General features: G+C 38.0%; 2 protein-coding genes across 2 annotated transcripts; both read right to left on the bottom strand.

Annotated features, from left to right (window-relative positions):
- Positions 1-2682: 2682 nt before the first annotated feature.
- Positions 2683-6711, bottom strand: LOC113536774 (sulfotransferase 6B1). The gene is made up of 7 exons (XM_034308727.2): positions 6411-6711; positions 5923-6029; positions 5150-5239; positions 4629-4755; positions 4433-4527; positions 4069-4225; positions 2683-3058 (listed from the first exon to the last, which is right to left on the bottom strand). Exons 1-7 carry the CDS (start codon positions 6604-6606, stop codon positions 2931-2933), a joined length of 900 nt encoding a protein of 299 aa, XP_034164618.2. The 5' UTR covers positions 6607-6711; the 3' UTR covers positions 2683-2930.
- A 4812-nt stretch (positions 6712-11523) lies between these two features.
- Positions 11524-16187, bottom strand: LOC113536616 (sulfotransferase 6B1). Its single transcript, XM_026930674.3, has 7 exons — positions 15882-16187; positions 15386-15492; positions 14337-14426; positions 13826-13952; positions 13630-13724; positions 13207-13363; positions 11524-12099 (listed from the first exon to the last, which is right to left on the bottom strand). Exons 1-7 carry the CDS (start codon positions 16075-16077, stop codon positions 11972-11974), a joined length of 900 nt encoding a protein of 299 aa, XP_026786475.2. The 5' UTR covers positions 16078-16187; the 3' UTR covers positions 11524-11971.
- Positions 16188-16846: the final 659 nt, after the last annotated feature.

Here is a 16846-nt window from a genome sequence, read left to right as displayed (position 1 = left end):
CCATGTCACACTCATTTGCTGAAATTCATATGAATTTTTCATGTTATCTGACTTTTTAGTTTGTGAAAATGGAGAGTAATTTAATTGAAAATTCCTAGCTATGGTATGGAATGAGTGAAGCAGCATGAAAGCCTATTATTTAGTAACTATGAATTATTAGTAACTATAGTAACTAAAAGGAAATATGTATGGTCACAAAAATCGGAAATCTAGTTCTTAACTTGAACCTTCCTTTCTCACTGTCTTATAAGAGTAGTTATGAAGGTGAAGTTTAGAGGGGTTTGCATTTGTAATTTTACTTACAAATTTATTTGTATGAAATTATGCAAAATCCAACCATGCTGTTCTCATTTGTTCAAATTTGCAAAAAAATTTCATGATATCAGATTTTTTAGTTTGTGTAAAAGAAAGTAAATTGCTTGAAAATTCCTAGCTATGATATGAAATGAGTTAAGCAGCGTGAAAGTGTATTATTTAGTAACTACTACGAACTATTTAGTAGCTAGCTTAAAGTTAGTTAGAGCTTTTGAATTTAGAGCTTTTCCATTTGAAATTCAAATCAAGTCCAAATTCCAACCACAATCACGTTGATCATTCCAATTCATACAAATTTGTTATGATATCAAGATAATTTTATTTGTGCAAAGAAGAGTGTGCTGCTTGAAAATTCCTTGCTATAATATGGAAAGAGTCAAGCTGCATTTACTGCTTTATGGTCTTTATGGTCTTGCCCTGCATGGCAGTGAGCGATGTGAAAGGAAGCAGGTGTCAGAAACACAAACGGAGATGCTCCATCCTGATCCCGTGAGAATTACTGGTGAAAAGGGCAGCCATGCGACATTTTACATTGTACCTTCACTAACACGACAAAATTGCTTTTTCGAAACTCTGATATATTGCTGTATTGCAAGTACAGTCATGCCAAGTGTGTGATAGATTAGGGCTTTTAAAAATATATTATATTTCAGTTTAGACATCGCAAATCTAAACACGCCCTGATGTAGGTTTGACCTGGTGATAAACAGGAGCTCTGAAAAACAAACAGCGTTGAAAAACAATGATGCAGGAACATATTGGTTGAATTAAATGAAGTTTCAAGCTGCTTTATGAAATACTTATCCAGGGTAGGACTCTAATGTGTTTGGATGTTTTCAAGGTTTTATTTTCTCACCCAAAAGTGTCAAGGCCCGGACCACAGCGTGACGCACTGAGCGCAGCGTTCATTAATAAATCAGCTCAAAGTCATCACCACTGATGAGTCAAGATCTTCATTTGTGTGAGGGTCTCGGCAAGTGCCCCGCATTCTTTGTCGAAAATGGACGAATGATTAGAGACGCTCGTCTACTTGAAATATCCCGCCTCATTACTTAGAAAAAGCTAATTATTGGCAGGCCCTTGACTGTTTTCTCCTTGAATAACACACATTTTTCACACATGTGTACTTCTGTTCTGAAATTAACACCAAACGTAGGCCTATATATTTAACGAGCTTAAATATTATTAATTGGACATTATTTTGTGTTTGAGAGATAAAATCATATTGGCTTAATTTCTTCTTACGAATCTCTTAAACCATTTAAATCAAATATATTTCCCTTACAGAAATGTCACGTGAGCTTCTCATGTGAATAATCACTTAACTCATATGTGATATTTACAGATCACATTATATTTCTCACAATTTTCATGTATAATGCAAGTGCTTTTATTTTCACATGATTTTTGTCACGATTCATTTATTTCCACGTTACTTTTACAAAATGTATTTTTCACGTATGATTTTTTTCACATGATCCTTTTTTTTTTCGTTATTTTGAGATTATTTATTTTCACCTGTGAATTTTTTTCATGTGGTTTGTTAAATTCCACATTATCTTTTTACAAAATTTATTTAGTTCCACGTGTGAATTTTACAGAATTCATTTAATTTTGTGTGTTATTTTTTTCACGATTCATTTCACATGATTTTACATAATCCAATTAATTTCATGTGATTTTTTTTTACACACAATTCATTTATTTCCACATTTTATTTTTATACAATATTTTTTTTACGTGATGTTTTTCGAGGTGATTTATTTTACTCACATAATCACTTGAAATGTATGACATTTCCATTAGGGAGCACTGCGTGTGTGAAAATTGTTTGAATTGAATTGTTTCACTGTGTGTGAAAATTTTTTTAAAATTTAAAAGGATTTTAAAACCAGTGATATGTCTAAATGTGTTTTCTGTAAGGGGTAGTATACTGTGTTCAGATAGCTGATTCGCTGTTTTGCAGTTTATGAATAATCTGATCCACTACCCAGAATTTCACCGCCTCTCGTTGCATTTCTGCGTTTCCTAAATGAAAATGTTTGTTTTGATGAGAAATGGCAGCTTATCAGTAATGACTCCACTGTCTCCTGTTCCTGTCGCTGTCCTGTTCTTGTTGATTGGCTTTGCTCTGCAGGGGCCCTGGCCTGATTAGTGCTCATTAGATTGAAGAGGGGGCTCTTGAGAATGGAGACAGAAAGAGGAAGGCTCTCCATGGTGACATTCATTTATAGCTCTGGGTTTCAGAAAGGATTAATATTCTCAGGCTATTCTGAAACGGAGCATAAGTGTGCTGTAAATTTTTATTTTTTTGATGGCGAGTTTTTTGAGTGACAGCATCCGAGAGGAAGAGATGAACATGAGCCATGAGCCGTTGCACCATCTAGTGGCGAAGTCTTTAATTAGTAGTAATAAACATTGAAATTTTGTGAACAGATCCAACATAATTAGTAGCAATAATTATTAATTATTAATTATTAGTAGTAAATAAGTGATAATTATTTATGGTAAATCACTGTATTTAGCCGGAATTCATTTAACTGTTAAAAATGTGATAAATGTGAAATGTGAACATGTGTCCTGGTTCACAGTGTTATTATCATTAATATTTCAGATTACTGACAGTACTTTTCGTATTTAAGCTTGGCTCCCAGTTTGGTTCCTGACAGTTTCTTCTTGAACTCTTCATCCATCTGCTTACTCTGAGCCTCGCTGAAGTGGTTCTTCCAGTCTCCTACCTCACCTGTAAAAGAAACAGAATTAGCAAAGATTAACATTTTGATACCTGGTCTACAGTTGATGCAATATTGGTGTAATATTATGACAAAGAAACATTTATACCAGTAACAATTTATTTGAACTATGTGAGAAGGCTATCACAGAATCATTGCTAAAGGTGATTTCATATTTGAACCCTGAAATATTTTAGGACAGTTCAAAATCCTTATTCATGGGTGCTTAATATAGCACACATACAGTGCAGCTAATGACATACATGTCAAATAACATTAGCACAGTAATTACACTATAATGATGTTCAGATGTTCAGCATTACGATTCCTCCCTATTTAACCACTCCAAATGTCAAACGAACATTTCTCTTTTGTTTTGTTTAATCACATTTAAACACCCAGTTGCCAATTCCCATCCACAAGCTAACTAGCTAACGACACAGGCAGGGTGGGGCAAACACATGCTTCCTCTGAGACGCGTGAAGCCAACCTCAATGTTTTTTTTTTTTTTCAAACTGCCACTCGTGTTGCATCACAGGGCAGCATAACACACACAGAAAGCGGTATCTGCCCTCTTCCACCTACATAAGCTCACAGACGCCCATGATTGACAAGTGTCGCTGTGACTGATAGGGAGAGAGAGAGTATGCCATCCCTCCCTTTTATGTGGATTGAAAGTAATGGCACCCTATAAAAGGAGGAAAATTTATTGTGTGTCTGTGGCTATGCAATGGCTCAGCTGGATTACTGGAAGATATAGTGAATTTCACACTTAGGAGGCGCTGTTTCACAGTTTTTTTGGTGTTGCTAAATGTAAATCAACTGAGCCGTGCATACGCTTAGTAATTTACAGCTGATATTAAAATAAACACGCTTTAGACATACAGATTTAGACATTTGGGTCATGCTGTTGTAGGAAAACAATCAACGACGGGTTGGTGTGATGAAGCAGAGTTACGGTTACCAGCCCTCTAACACATGCAAACTCCGCAAACTCATCATTAGTGCTCAGCTTAATTACCTTTTCGGAAAATGATGCTGGCAAATTTTCCATGAGAAGTTTCAGAGCTTGACTGCATGGCACTGAATGTGCTCTCTCCGGTGATCGCCTTGATCTGTTCATCCGTCAGGGTGAAGCTGAAGAAGTCTGCGATCTTCTTTACACCCTCAAGCAGGTTCTAATAAAGGAAATGAGTCCAGTTTATTATTATTAGTGCACTCCAGACTCAGATCACTGAAAATGCTGTTGTTTCAGATTGTACATACTAACAATCAGAAATCGACGACAAATATTAAATAAGGAGAATATGTACTCTAAACTTGGATAAGCACAATAATTCATTTTCTCCTGATATGCTAAAACACAAGCATGGCCAGCTTTTTACCTCCTTTAGTTCCTCAAAGGTCACAATCAACACATTAGGGTCGTCCATGTGTTTCTCCCAGCCCAGGGCGTGGTCAAAGTATGAACCCCAGCCCACTGCATATGAAAATCAGGTCAGTGTGAGACGTCTGTACTCAGTTATCTTGAAAAAGTAAACATTATGATTGAAATCAGGGGCTCTAGAGCATTCACCTCACCTTCACCAGTAATGAAGTCGGAGAAGAATTTGTCCCAGGACTTGGCATTGGGCATCACTGGGTTTTTGTTTGTGAAATGGTAATAAGAGACGGCAGTGTCTTTGGGGTTTCGAAACACCACCAACATCTGAAAACAAACAACATTTTCAGTTAATGTAAAGAAAACATACAAGATCTGCAACACAGCATTGCCTGAGTCCCTGACTGAACTGAAGAGCTTGATTTATTTTTCAAGTATATTGTTCTTTAAGTAACCATGCACTTAAAACTATGATTTTTAAATTGTTAAGTTCTATTGCATGGCTGGTTCAACGCTGATGTAGAAGCATGTGTGTATTATTTTCAGTGTAGTTACTGAATAATTCATGGTAGTTATTGTGCTTTGAGGCATATCACTGAATAATAAGCTGAGACTTAAGGATTGAATGTAAGGTTTGACTACTATTAACATAACAATGCCAGTCTGAAACCTGACGAGTCATTGTGATCTGTCACAATCTGCATTGTGCTCTCACACTGACCTTTGTTTTACTGGTCTTAAATGAAACAGGGATGTCATCAGGGTGCAAATGACTCGCAAGCAACCGCCTTGATGGTGCCTGAGCTACAATCTGCAAAGACAAACATACAAAAAAAGAAGAGTCAAATAATTTGGCAAAGCTTTATCCCTCAGATTGCACAGAAAAAAAGCTATAAGGCTGCTTTCACTCTTGGCACCAGGACAGTTTAAATGTAATCCTATGGGAAAGGTTGTAATACAACGAAAAATAACAGAATGTGTATTTAGCATATTTTTTAAGTCAAAGAAGCAGCTCAAATAATCTTGATTTTCTGTCTCTAAAGTGACAGTGAAGGCAAGCGACCACCACATCTTCAAAGTTAAACCAATTTTTATTTCATTTTTATTACTGGTAATAATAAATCCAATATAAAGAGCAAGCTAGGGGCCAGACTATCAAAAAGCATCATAAAAATGTCAAGAGAGTGTTCAATATGATGCTCTCCCTAGCATTTAAAGGAGATCTGTGCTATGATGCTTTTGGGAAGCTTAAGCTAGACTAGATAGCTAGGGCTGATAAGAGGGTTGTCATGGTTACAGTGTGCACAATGAATGAGATGTTTGGCTTTTTTTTCATATCAACACAAAAGGTGCTCAAAAAAGTGGGAAAGCAGCCAAATATCAGTTTGTCTACTACTGTATACTATTTGGGAAGAACACAAAAGATTTCGTTAAATAAAGGATGTCTTAACCTCTTAACCTCAGAATGCTTGAGGTTTCTGGAACAATACAGACCTTCTGTGTGTCTGGCGAGTGGAACTCGATCAGTGGGGGCCTTTCAGGGGCAGTGTATCCACATGTGGTCATAATTTTCCTCAACACTCCCACCATCCAGTTACAGCCTGGAACAAAATCAGAGCTCAGTGTTAATTTTGTCATTTTTCTTTTTTTTGCACTTGAAAAGTAAACAGTGATTAAGCAGTCTTGACACAAAACACACACCCATGCACACCACTGTCAGCATTATGCATCCTGGAAACTCGGGACATTTTCACAAGGTTTAGTATTAATAATATTGCTTCACACTGCACTTAGGAACTCTACACTAAAGATCTGCAGTTGTTATCTACTGTGTAACTTGATACTTATTGTACCCCTTTTCCTTACATTCCAGCACTGCATGAGACTTTTTTAGAGCTGCAGAAACAGCTGAGAAGAAAGAAAAAAAAAAAAAAACATGTAACAGCTGAGATTTCTTTTACCCAAAATCAGGTCTTACTCACCACATTTGGGATATGCCACCAGCATGACATCATCCTCCCTGGCCTCCAGGTCCTTCAAGGCATCCAGATTCGCCGGTGGGCTCATGATTGTGGAATAGAGGATCCCATTTCTCTTGTAAAGCTTCTCCTCATCCTTCATGTTCATGCCCCGCTCAATGTTGGACTTTATGCTCTGTTCAAAAGTCTGGCCAGACATCTTGTCCCTGCTGCTGAAGGCACTAACTTCTCTTTCTACTGCTGGCTGTAGAGTGTGTGTGTGTGTGTGTGTGTGTCTGTGTGCGTGCGTATGCGTGAATGTGTAGGAAGGGTTCACGTGAGCAAGAGTTATTTGGGTGTTTCAGGTAGTTACTTATTCACAGATCTTTGATCTGTCACCATGATTACATGGATTTCAGTACATTAAGAGATGCAGTGTACATTATGAGGGATCCATGCACTTTTTTCTTTATTATTATTATTATTATTATTATTATTATTATCATTATTATTATTATTATTACAATAAAGAATAACAACAACAACAGATGTGTATCATTATTTCAAGTGTGGCATTGCGCTTTGTTAATATAAGTAAGTTAAAAGTGTCATACAACATTCATTATATATTATTAAGCACAAACTGTGACCGCATTATATTAAAGGAATACTCAGATGTTTTTCAACCTAATCTCTAGCCAGCATATCCGTAGTGTATATGTGATTACCACAGACAAGAATTTCAATACATTTCCCTGTAGTGAGACCTGAACAATAAAAACCTGTTTACTCCTTTAAAGTCTATTGAAAGCTGTTGAAGTCCATCAATAATAAATTAATTTTTGTTTGTAAATGAAGCTCCAAATCTGTAAAATTCATCTTTTCGATGAAGGAACTACTTTTCCAGGGGGGAGAATTTGCAGTAATGCCAATATTACCAGTGAAAATGTGTGGCATATGAATGTAACAAGCTCTTCAGGAAAGGGTAGAGTGACCGGAACTACTTTTTATTGTATTGCTTTAGTGTTAGAAAGTTGATAAAACTTTATAAGAACAGTTTTGGTGTTATTCATCCTGACACATTTTATTGTTCCAGTTTAAAGGCTGTAATTTTGAATTCAAATCACACAACTGTGTATTTTAAACAATTATCATCAGGTTACACAATTGCCCTTAGACTTTTATTATAATTGAATAAACATACATTACGCATAAAGTGGCTAGAGATTAAGTTGAAAAACACCTGGAGTATTTCTTGAAATAAATACTGGAACATTTTAATAAGATAGTGATGGTGAATGAGATAAATGCCTCACACTGAGAAGATGGATTATATCTTAAATTTTACATTATTTAAATGTTGCTTAAAGTCTTTTGAAATTATTTTCCTTCTCACTGACACCTGTCTGACCACTTTCAAGCTTGCCTTCGTCCTCACATGCACCCACACATTCTTACACAACTCACTAAATCAGGAAATCGCGTGTAATCTCCTCTTCTACAGTTGAGGTGTGGGTGTGTCACCTTATTGTTTGTTTTTACCAACAGCACATTACATTCTCTCTAGTAAGGTACATAAAGTTTAAATAGTGGTGTAGAAGGTAAAAGGGAGCTGGTTTGGATTACAAAATGACCCAGGCTGAATCTGTGCCAGAGGGTATGGAAGTTTATCTCATCTCTTTCTGTTCCTTATCTCTTTTTGTTCCTCCTGTGCAGGTTTCTTCAGGTTCCAGAGATACTACACCAAAAAAAAAAGTAAGGTGCACGTGTGACACCTTATTTCTCATGTTCTTTTAAGCTGCACTTGGACAGCTTTGTGCTTCTGATATGCCAAAAAAAAGAATTTTCGTGTGTGCATCCACATTTTAATGGATTTTTAGGGGGCCAAGCACCGAAGTGCATAGGCAACCTATTGTTATTCTATATTTTCTTATTAGGGGGCCAAGCACCAAAGGTGCATAGGCACTCTATTGTTATTCTACGTGTGCTTAGTAGGGGGTCAAGCACAGTAGGTGCATAGGCACCCTATTGCTCTTCTTCTTCTGGCTAGGGTGTCTATGGCAGCCCATAGAACCGCCCGGTAAAAAGTTGTGAAATTTGGCACACTGATTGGAGAGGGTCTAAGGAACATTCCGACCAAATTTGGGCCAAGTGCTGCCAATGCTGTAGCGCCACCATCAGGTCAAATTTGGGCCTAATTTTGGAGTACATTTATGGTCATAACTTTTGAACCGTGTGTCCAAAATTTAAAAGCCATCCCTGGATTCCCTGGGTCAAGATGAGTTCAATGCACCCTCTGATGTCAATTTCCGCCTGATTAGATTTTCAGCCATCTTGAATTTAGTCAAAAACAGTTTTTTCCCATACTCCTAAAAATATTGTCCAATCATTACCAAATTTTGCCTCACAAATGTTATCAAAAGAATTTTGAATATTTCAAACGGTTTGCCCGTAATGGGCCGCCGAATCTGATGGCAAAGCCACCAAACAGGAATTGAGGCCGTATCTCAGCAATGACTTTGCACACTGACACAAAACTTGGTAGGCTTCGTCAAGACCATGACCTGAGACTATGCAACAAATTTTGTGCCAGCACCACCTACTGGTCAAATGTTCCAATAACATGCCAAAAAAAGTACAAATCACTCTTGAATCTCTTTGCCTAAAGTTATGGCTCTGCTTCCCTGTGATTGCTTAGGCAACAACTGTAGTGTGGCTGTAGTAATGTGTGGCTCACCCAGTCTGGGTGCTTGGCCCTCGAAAATGCTGCTTGCAGCTTTAATTTTTTATTGATATTGGACTTGAGTGTAATTTTCAAAAATCTGCTTATGAGCTTTTCTTTTTACGCAATACTTTTGACTTTAAACTCTATCTTTTTTTTTATTTCATAAGATGACTTGTAATAATCTAATAACTAGAGATGGCACTGATCCAATATCTAGTATCAGTATCAGGCACATGAGATTGCTTTAAGACCACAAGACTAAAATTTCATTAAAATGCAGCAATAAAGTTTCTATATTATTAAGAAAAAGTGGTACTGTGCCATCTCTACTAATAACCTAAAACTACACATGTGAAAACCTTTTCACAAGTGTGTCACATATTGTTCACATGGTGTCGTGGAAAAACCTATGCTCACATCTGAAATGTGTGTGATTTTCTCATAACTCCGGAAAAAACAACACCCAATGTCTATTACTGCATACAGTATATCTACAAATATCTGTCTGTCTTCAGCTACATTCTGTATTTATCAAGCTAATTCACATCATGACAGACAGCTATGTCTTGTATCATACAAGAGAGTTTATATTGTCACAGCTACTGTCTATCATTAGTTACTGTTACTTCATGTTTGCTCATATTCCTTGGTTCTTTGGCAAATATAAATTTTCTGTTAATTACCAAAATCAGTTTGTGATTTGTGATTCTTTCTTGTACTTTTACTTTAACAATACTTATTACAAAACATATCCAAAGTTTAGATGAGTTTATTAATCAGAAAATGGCATGCAGAATATGTACCACCTATATTAAAAATCTTTTGAAATTAGCATGCATCAAGTAAAAGTAAAATTGGGTTTAAAAAAAAAGGTACTGCTACTGCTTAGGTCTAAAATATTACACAAAATTGTTTGTAAAATCTTTGCTGTCCAAAATGATAGAAATGCTATACGCTGATTCGCCATAACATTAAAATCACTGACAGGTGACGTGAATAACATTAATTATCAGGTTACACTGGCACCTGTCAAGGGGTGGGATATATTAGACAGCCAGTGGGCACATGAGCATCAGAACTGGACCATGGAGCAATGGAAGAATGCTTCTTGGTCTGATGAATCACATTTTCTTTTACATCATGCAGACAGCCAGGTGCGTGTGTGTCGCTTACCTGGGGATGCACTATGGGAAGAAGGCAAGCCGGCGGAGTCAGTGTGATGCTCTGGGCAACGTTCTGCTGGGAAACCCTGGGCCCTGACATTCATGTGGATGTTACTTTGACACGTACCTCCTACCTAAACATTGCTGCAGACCAAGTACACCCCTTCATGGCAACGGTATTCCTAATAACAGTGGTCTTTTCAGCAGGATAATGCGCCCTGCCACACTGCAAAAATTGTTCAGGAATGGGTTGCAGAGCATGACTAAGAGTTCAGTGTGTTGATTTGGCCTCCTAATTCCCCAGATCTCAATCTGATCAGGCATCTGTGTGATGTGCTGGACAAACAAGTCTGATCCATGGAGGCCCCACCATGCAACTTACAGGACTTAAAGGATCTGCTGCTAATGTTTTGGTGCCAGGTACTACAGCACACCTTCAGAGGACTCGTGGAGTCCATGCCTCGACAGGTCAGAGTTGTTTTGGCAGCACAAGGGGGATCTACACAATAGTAGGCAGGTGGTTTTAATGTTATTGCTGATTGATATATTTATAGAATACTAAATTTCATTGTCTATGCAGTGACAATAAAGTAAATCTTACACTTTTTTAACAAATACAGTTATTATTTGGATGTGTTATTTGAAGAAAGCTAATGTAACGTCACCACCGGCACCTGCCCGCCAGAGGGAGCCCTCGCCTGAGTTTTGACTCCACCCTTGAGAAACACTTCCGGGGTTTTCAGGGACATTTAAGCAGCGCATTCACCACACGAGGACGCGAAGTATTGTTTTCGGGACATTACTGAGCGTTTTCTTTTGCCTTGTTTACAGTTTTCTCCATGTGTATGACCCTGGTTTGTTTTTTCGGATTTCTGCCTTTGCCTTGTGATTTTGGTGTTGTATTTTCTCGCTGATTGACTTCCTGGTTTTTCGGACTTTTGCTCTCGTTTCTTGATTGTGTTTTCTGCCTGCTGTTTCGGATTAGTCTGCTTTCATCTCTGCTGATGGATCCTACACAATCCGCCTCGGACGAGGCGTTACAGCTAACATCTTTGTTAGAGTCTTTTTTTATTTCACTAGAGTATTTGTGGAGAAAATGTAGACAGAAATGCCGGAGATGTGCTGCATCTCTCACCATCAGCCATCTTGGATTGGGACAATGGGACAATTAAAATCAGGATAATGGTGTGTGTATATATAGCATTGGAGTGGTAGAAGAAAAAGAAGAAGAAGAAGAAGATGACTGAGATTATTTTTAGAAGCATTTACTTGTCACATATACATTACAGTACAGAGAACTTCTTTTCTTTGCTTATCCCAGCTTGGGTTCAGAGCACAGGGTCAGCCATGATATAGCTCCCCTGGAGCAGAGAGGGTTAAGGGCCTTGCTCAGGGGCCCAACAGTGGCAGCTTGGCAGTGCTGGGGATTGATCTGACCAGTAACCCAGAGCCTTAACCATTGAGCCACCACTGCCCAGAGGTGATCTGGAGTTGATTCCCATATTATATACAGTCAGGTACATAAATATTAGAATATTGACCATTCTAAGTCACACAGTATGTTGGAGATAAATTAGGTAATGTACTGTATATGAGCTCAAAGTGCAATGTATTAATTATTTATGCCTAAAAATCACTGTTGAGAAAAGAGTTTTAAAACAAAAACAGCCCTGTTTCACAGTGTTTAATATTTCAGACTACTGACAGTACTTTTCGTATTTAAGCTTGGCTCCCAGTTTGGTTCCTGACAGTTTCTTCTTGAACTCTTCATCCATCTGCTTACTCTGAGCCTCGCTGAAGTGGTTCTTCCAGTCTCCTACCTCACCTGTAAAAGAAACAGAATTAGCAAAGATTAACATTTTGATACCTGGTCTACAGTTGATGCAATATTGGTGTAATATTATGACAAAGAAACATTTATACCAGTAACAATTTATTTGAACTATGTGAGAAGGCTATCACAGAATCATTGCTAAAGGTGATTTCATATTTGAACCCTGAAATATTTTAGGACAGTTCAAAATCCTTATTCATGGGTGCTTAATATAGCACACATACAGTGCAGCTAATGACATACATGTCAAATAACATTAGCACAGTAATTACACTATAATGATGTTCAAATGTTCAGCATTACGATTCCTCCCTATTTAACCACTCCAAATGTCAAACGAACATTTCTCTTTTGTTTTGTTTAATCACATTTAAACACCCAGTTGCCAATTCCCATCCACAAGCTAACTAGCTAACGACACAGGCAGGGTGGCGCAAACACATGCTTCCTCTGAGACACGTGAAGCCAACCTCAATGTTTTTTTTTTTTTTTCAAACTGCTGCTCATGCTGCATCACAGGGCAGCATAACACACACAGAAAGCGGTATCCGCCCTCTTCCACCTACATAAGCTCACAGACGCCCATGACTGACAAGTGTCGCTGTGACTGACAGGGAGAGAGAGAGTATGCCATCCCTCCCACCCAGAAAGCATGAACAATTTTTGCTCTCTTGATTCTCTTTTCTGATTCACTTTTCTGTTGCGCCACTTGGGCGCATTTAATCACATTTTCTGTGGATTGAAAGTAATGGCACCCTATAAAAGGAGGAAAATTTATTGTGTGTCTGTGGTAGCCAACACTATGCAATGGTTCATCTGGATTACTGGAAGATTTAGTGAACATCACACTTAGGAGGCGCTGTTTCACAGTTTTTTGGGTGTTGCTAAATGTAAATCAACTGAGCCGTGCATATGCTTAGTAATTTACAGCTGATATTAAAATAAACATGCTTTAGACATACAGATTTAGACATTTGGGTCATGCTGTTGTAGGAAAACAATCAACGACGGGTTGGTGTGATGAAGCAGAGTTACGGTTACCAGCCCTCTAACACATGCAAACTCCGCAAACTCATCATTAATGCTCAGCTTAATTACCTTTTCGGAAAATGATGCTGGCAAAATTTCCATGAGAAGTTTCAGAGCTTGACTGCATGGCCCTGAATGTGCTCTCTCCGGTGATCGCCTTGATCTGTTCATCCGTCAGGGTGAAGCTGAAGAAGTCTGCGATTTTCTTTACACCCTCAAGTAGGTTCTAATAAAGGTTAAAAAAAAACAGTGTTGTTATAGAAAAGCATTTCTGCATTATTTGCTGCTACAGGTGTTCAAATGAGAGCAGTTCATTATCATTATTTTGTACTGCAGGCACAGAACTGAATTGTGTTCTTATGTTAAATTACAGTTTATTTCATTTACAGGGGACAAATATTAAATAAGGAGAATATGTACTCTAAACTTGGATAAGCACGATAATTCATTTTCTCCTGATATGCTATAACACAAGCATGGCCATTTTTTTACCTCCTTTAGTTCCTCGAAGGTCACAATCAACACATTAGGGTCGTCCATGTGTTTCTCCCAGCCCAGGGCGTGGTCAAAGTATGAACCCCAGCCCACTGCATATGAAAATCAGGTCAGTGTGAGACGTCTGTACTCAGTTATCTTGAAAAAGTAAACATTATGATTGAAATCAGGGGCTCTAGAGCATTCACCTCACCTTCACCAGTAATGAAGTCGGAGAAGAATTTGTCCCAGGACTCGGCATTGGGCAGCACTGGGTTTTTGTTTGTGAAATGGTAATAAGAGACGGCAGTGTCTTTGGGGTTTCGAAACACCACCAACATCTGAAAACAAACAACATTTTCAGTTAACGTAAAGAAAACATACAAGATCTGCAACACAGCATTGCCTGAGTCCCTGATTGAACTGAAGAGCTTGATTTATTTTTCAAGTATATTGTTCTTTAAGTAACCATGCACTTAAAACTATGATTTTTAAATTGTTAAGTTCTATTGCATGGCTGATTCAACGCTGGTGTAGAAGCATGTGTGTATTATTTTCAGTGTAGTTACTGAATAATTCATGGTAGTTATTGTGCTTTGAGGCATATCACTGAATAATAAACTGAGACTTAAGGATTGAATGTAAGGTATGACTACTATTAACATAACAATGCCAGTCTGAAACCTGAAAATCTGTCACAATCTGCATTGTGCTCTCACACTGACCTTTGTTTTACTGGTCTTAAATGAAACAGGGATGTCATCAGGGTGCAAATGACTCGCAAGCAACCGCCTTGATGGTGCCTGAGCTACAATCTGCAAAGACAAAGATACGAAAAAAGGGAAGAGTCAAATAATTTGGCACAGCTTTATCCCTCAGATTGCACAGAAAAAAAAGTGTGTGGCACCAGCACACAGTTTGAATATAATCCTATTAGAAGTGACTGGAATGAAGAGCTTTGCAGTTGCATGTCCAAAGTTGAAAGAAGTTCAGGGTTCAGCAGGGTTTTTTTTCCCTCTTGACCAATATTTGATTGCCAATATACCAAGGTTCCAATATAACTAAAAATAACAGTATGTGTATTGTTTAAGTCACAGAAGCAGCTCAAATAATCTTGATTTTCTGTCTCTAAAGTGACAGTGAAGGCAAGCGACCACCACATCTTCAAAGTTAAACCAATTTCTATTTCATTTTTATTACTGGTAATAATAAATCCAATATAAAGAGCAAGCTAGGGGCCAGACTCAAGCTAGGGGCCAGACTATCAAAAAGCATCATAAAAATGTCAAGAGAGTGTTCAATATGATGCTCGCCACTGTCGCCACTGGCTTGTTCATTAGGGATAAATTCACAGTGATAAATTCAAATATTTACAATATATTTTTGTGAATCCATTTATTTCTGTAAAGCTGCTTTGTGACAATGTCCACTGTTAAAAGCGCTATACAAATAAAATTGAATTGAATTGAATTGAATGCTCTCCCTAGCATTTAAAGGAGATCTGTGCTATGATGCTTTTGGGAAGCTTAAGCTAGACTAGATAGCTAGGGCTGGTAAGAGGGTTGTTATGGTTACAGCATGCACACTGAATGAGATGTTTGGCTTTTTTTTTCATACCAGCACAAAAGGTGCTCCAAAAAAGTGGGAAAGCAGCCAAACATCAGTTTGTCTACTACTGTATATTATTTGGGAAGAACACAAAAGATTTCAGTAAATAAAGGATGTTTTAACCTCTTAACCTCAGAATGCTTGAGGTTTCTGGAACAATACAGACCTTCTGTGTGTCTGGCGGGTAGAACTCGATCAGTGGGGGCCTGTCAGGGACAGTGTATCCACATGTGGTCATAATTTTCCTCAACACTCCCACCATCCAGTTACAGCCTGGAACAAAATCAGAGCTCACAGATTACTCTGTTTGTGGTTTGTCATTTTCTTTTTTTTCGTACTTGAAAAGTAAACAGTGATTAAGCAGTGTTGACACAAAACACACACCCATGCACACTACTGTGAGCATTATGCATCCTGGAAACTCGGGACATTTTCACAAGGTTTAGTATTAATAACATTGCTTCACACTGCACTTAGGAACTCTACACTAAAGATCTGCAGTTGTTATCTACTGTGTAACTTGATACTTATTGTACCCCTTTTCCTTACATTCCAGCACTGAATGAGACTTTTTTAGAGCTGCAGAAACAGCTGAGAAGAAAGAAAGAAAAAAAACATGTAACAGCTGAGATTTCTTTTACCCAAAATCAGGTCTTACTCACCACATTTGGGATATGCCACCAGCATGACATCATCCTCCCTGGCCTCCAGGTCCTTCAAGGCATCCAGATTCGCCGGTGGGCTCATGATTGTGGAATAGAGGATCCCATTTCTCTTGTAAAGCTTCTCCTCATCCTTCATGTTCATGCCCCGCTCAATGCTGGACTTTAGGCTCTGTTCAAAAGTCTGGCCAGACATCTTGTCCCTGCTGCTGAAGGCACTAACTTCTCTTTCTATTGCTGGCTGTAAAGTGGTGTGAGAGGCAGTTTGTGTGTGGGTGTGGGTGTGGGTGTGTGTGTGCGTGTGTGTGTGTGTGTGCGCGCATGCGTGAATGTGTAGGAATGGCTCGCGTGAGAGAGTGAGTTGTTTGGGTGTTTCCGGTTGAGTTACTTATTCATCTTTGATCTCTAACCTGATTACATGGATTTCAGTACATAAAGAGATGCAGTATGCATTATTAGGGTTCCAGGCACTATTATTATTATTGTTATAATAATAATAATAATAATAATAATAATAATAACAGATGTGTATCATTATTTCAAGTGTGGCATTGCACTTTGTTAATGTAAGTAAGTTGAGAGTGTCATACAACATTCATTATATATTATTAAGCACAATCTGTGACCCATTATATTAAAGGAATACTCAAGTGTTTTTCATCCTAATCTCTAGCCAGCATATCCGTAGTGTATGTGTGATTACCACAGACAAGAATTTCAATACATTTCCCTGTAGTGAGACCTGAACAATAAAAACCTGTTTACTCCTTTGAAGTCTAAGAGCAGCTGTTGAAGTCCATCAATAAATGTTTAAATGAATTTTTGTTTGTAAATGAAGCTCCAAATCTGTAAAATTCATCCTTTTGAAGAAGGAACTCCTTTTCCAGGGGGGAGAATTTGATTGAAGCTGGATTACATCTTAAATTTTCCATTAATTAAATGTTGCTTTAAGTCTGTTGAGATCA

This window comes from Pangasianodon hypophthalmus, chromosome 11 (genome assembly GCF_027358585.1).
Source record: "Pangasianodon hypophthalmus isolate fPanHyp1 chromosome 11, fPanHyp1.pri, whole genome shotgun sequence".
NCBI lineage: Eukaryota > Metazoa > Chordata > Actinopteri > Siluriformes > Pangasiidae > Pangasianodon > Pangasianodon hypophthalmus.
Note: the sequence above shows the minus strand (reverse complement) of the source record. Positions and strands in the feature narration are given on the sequence as shown.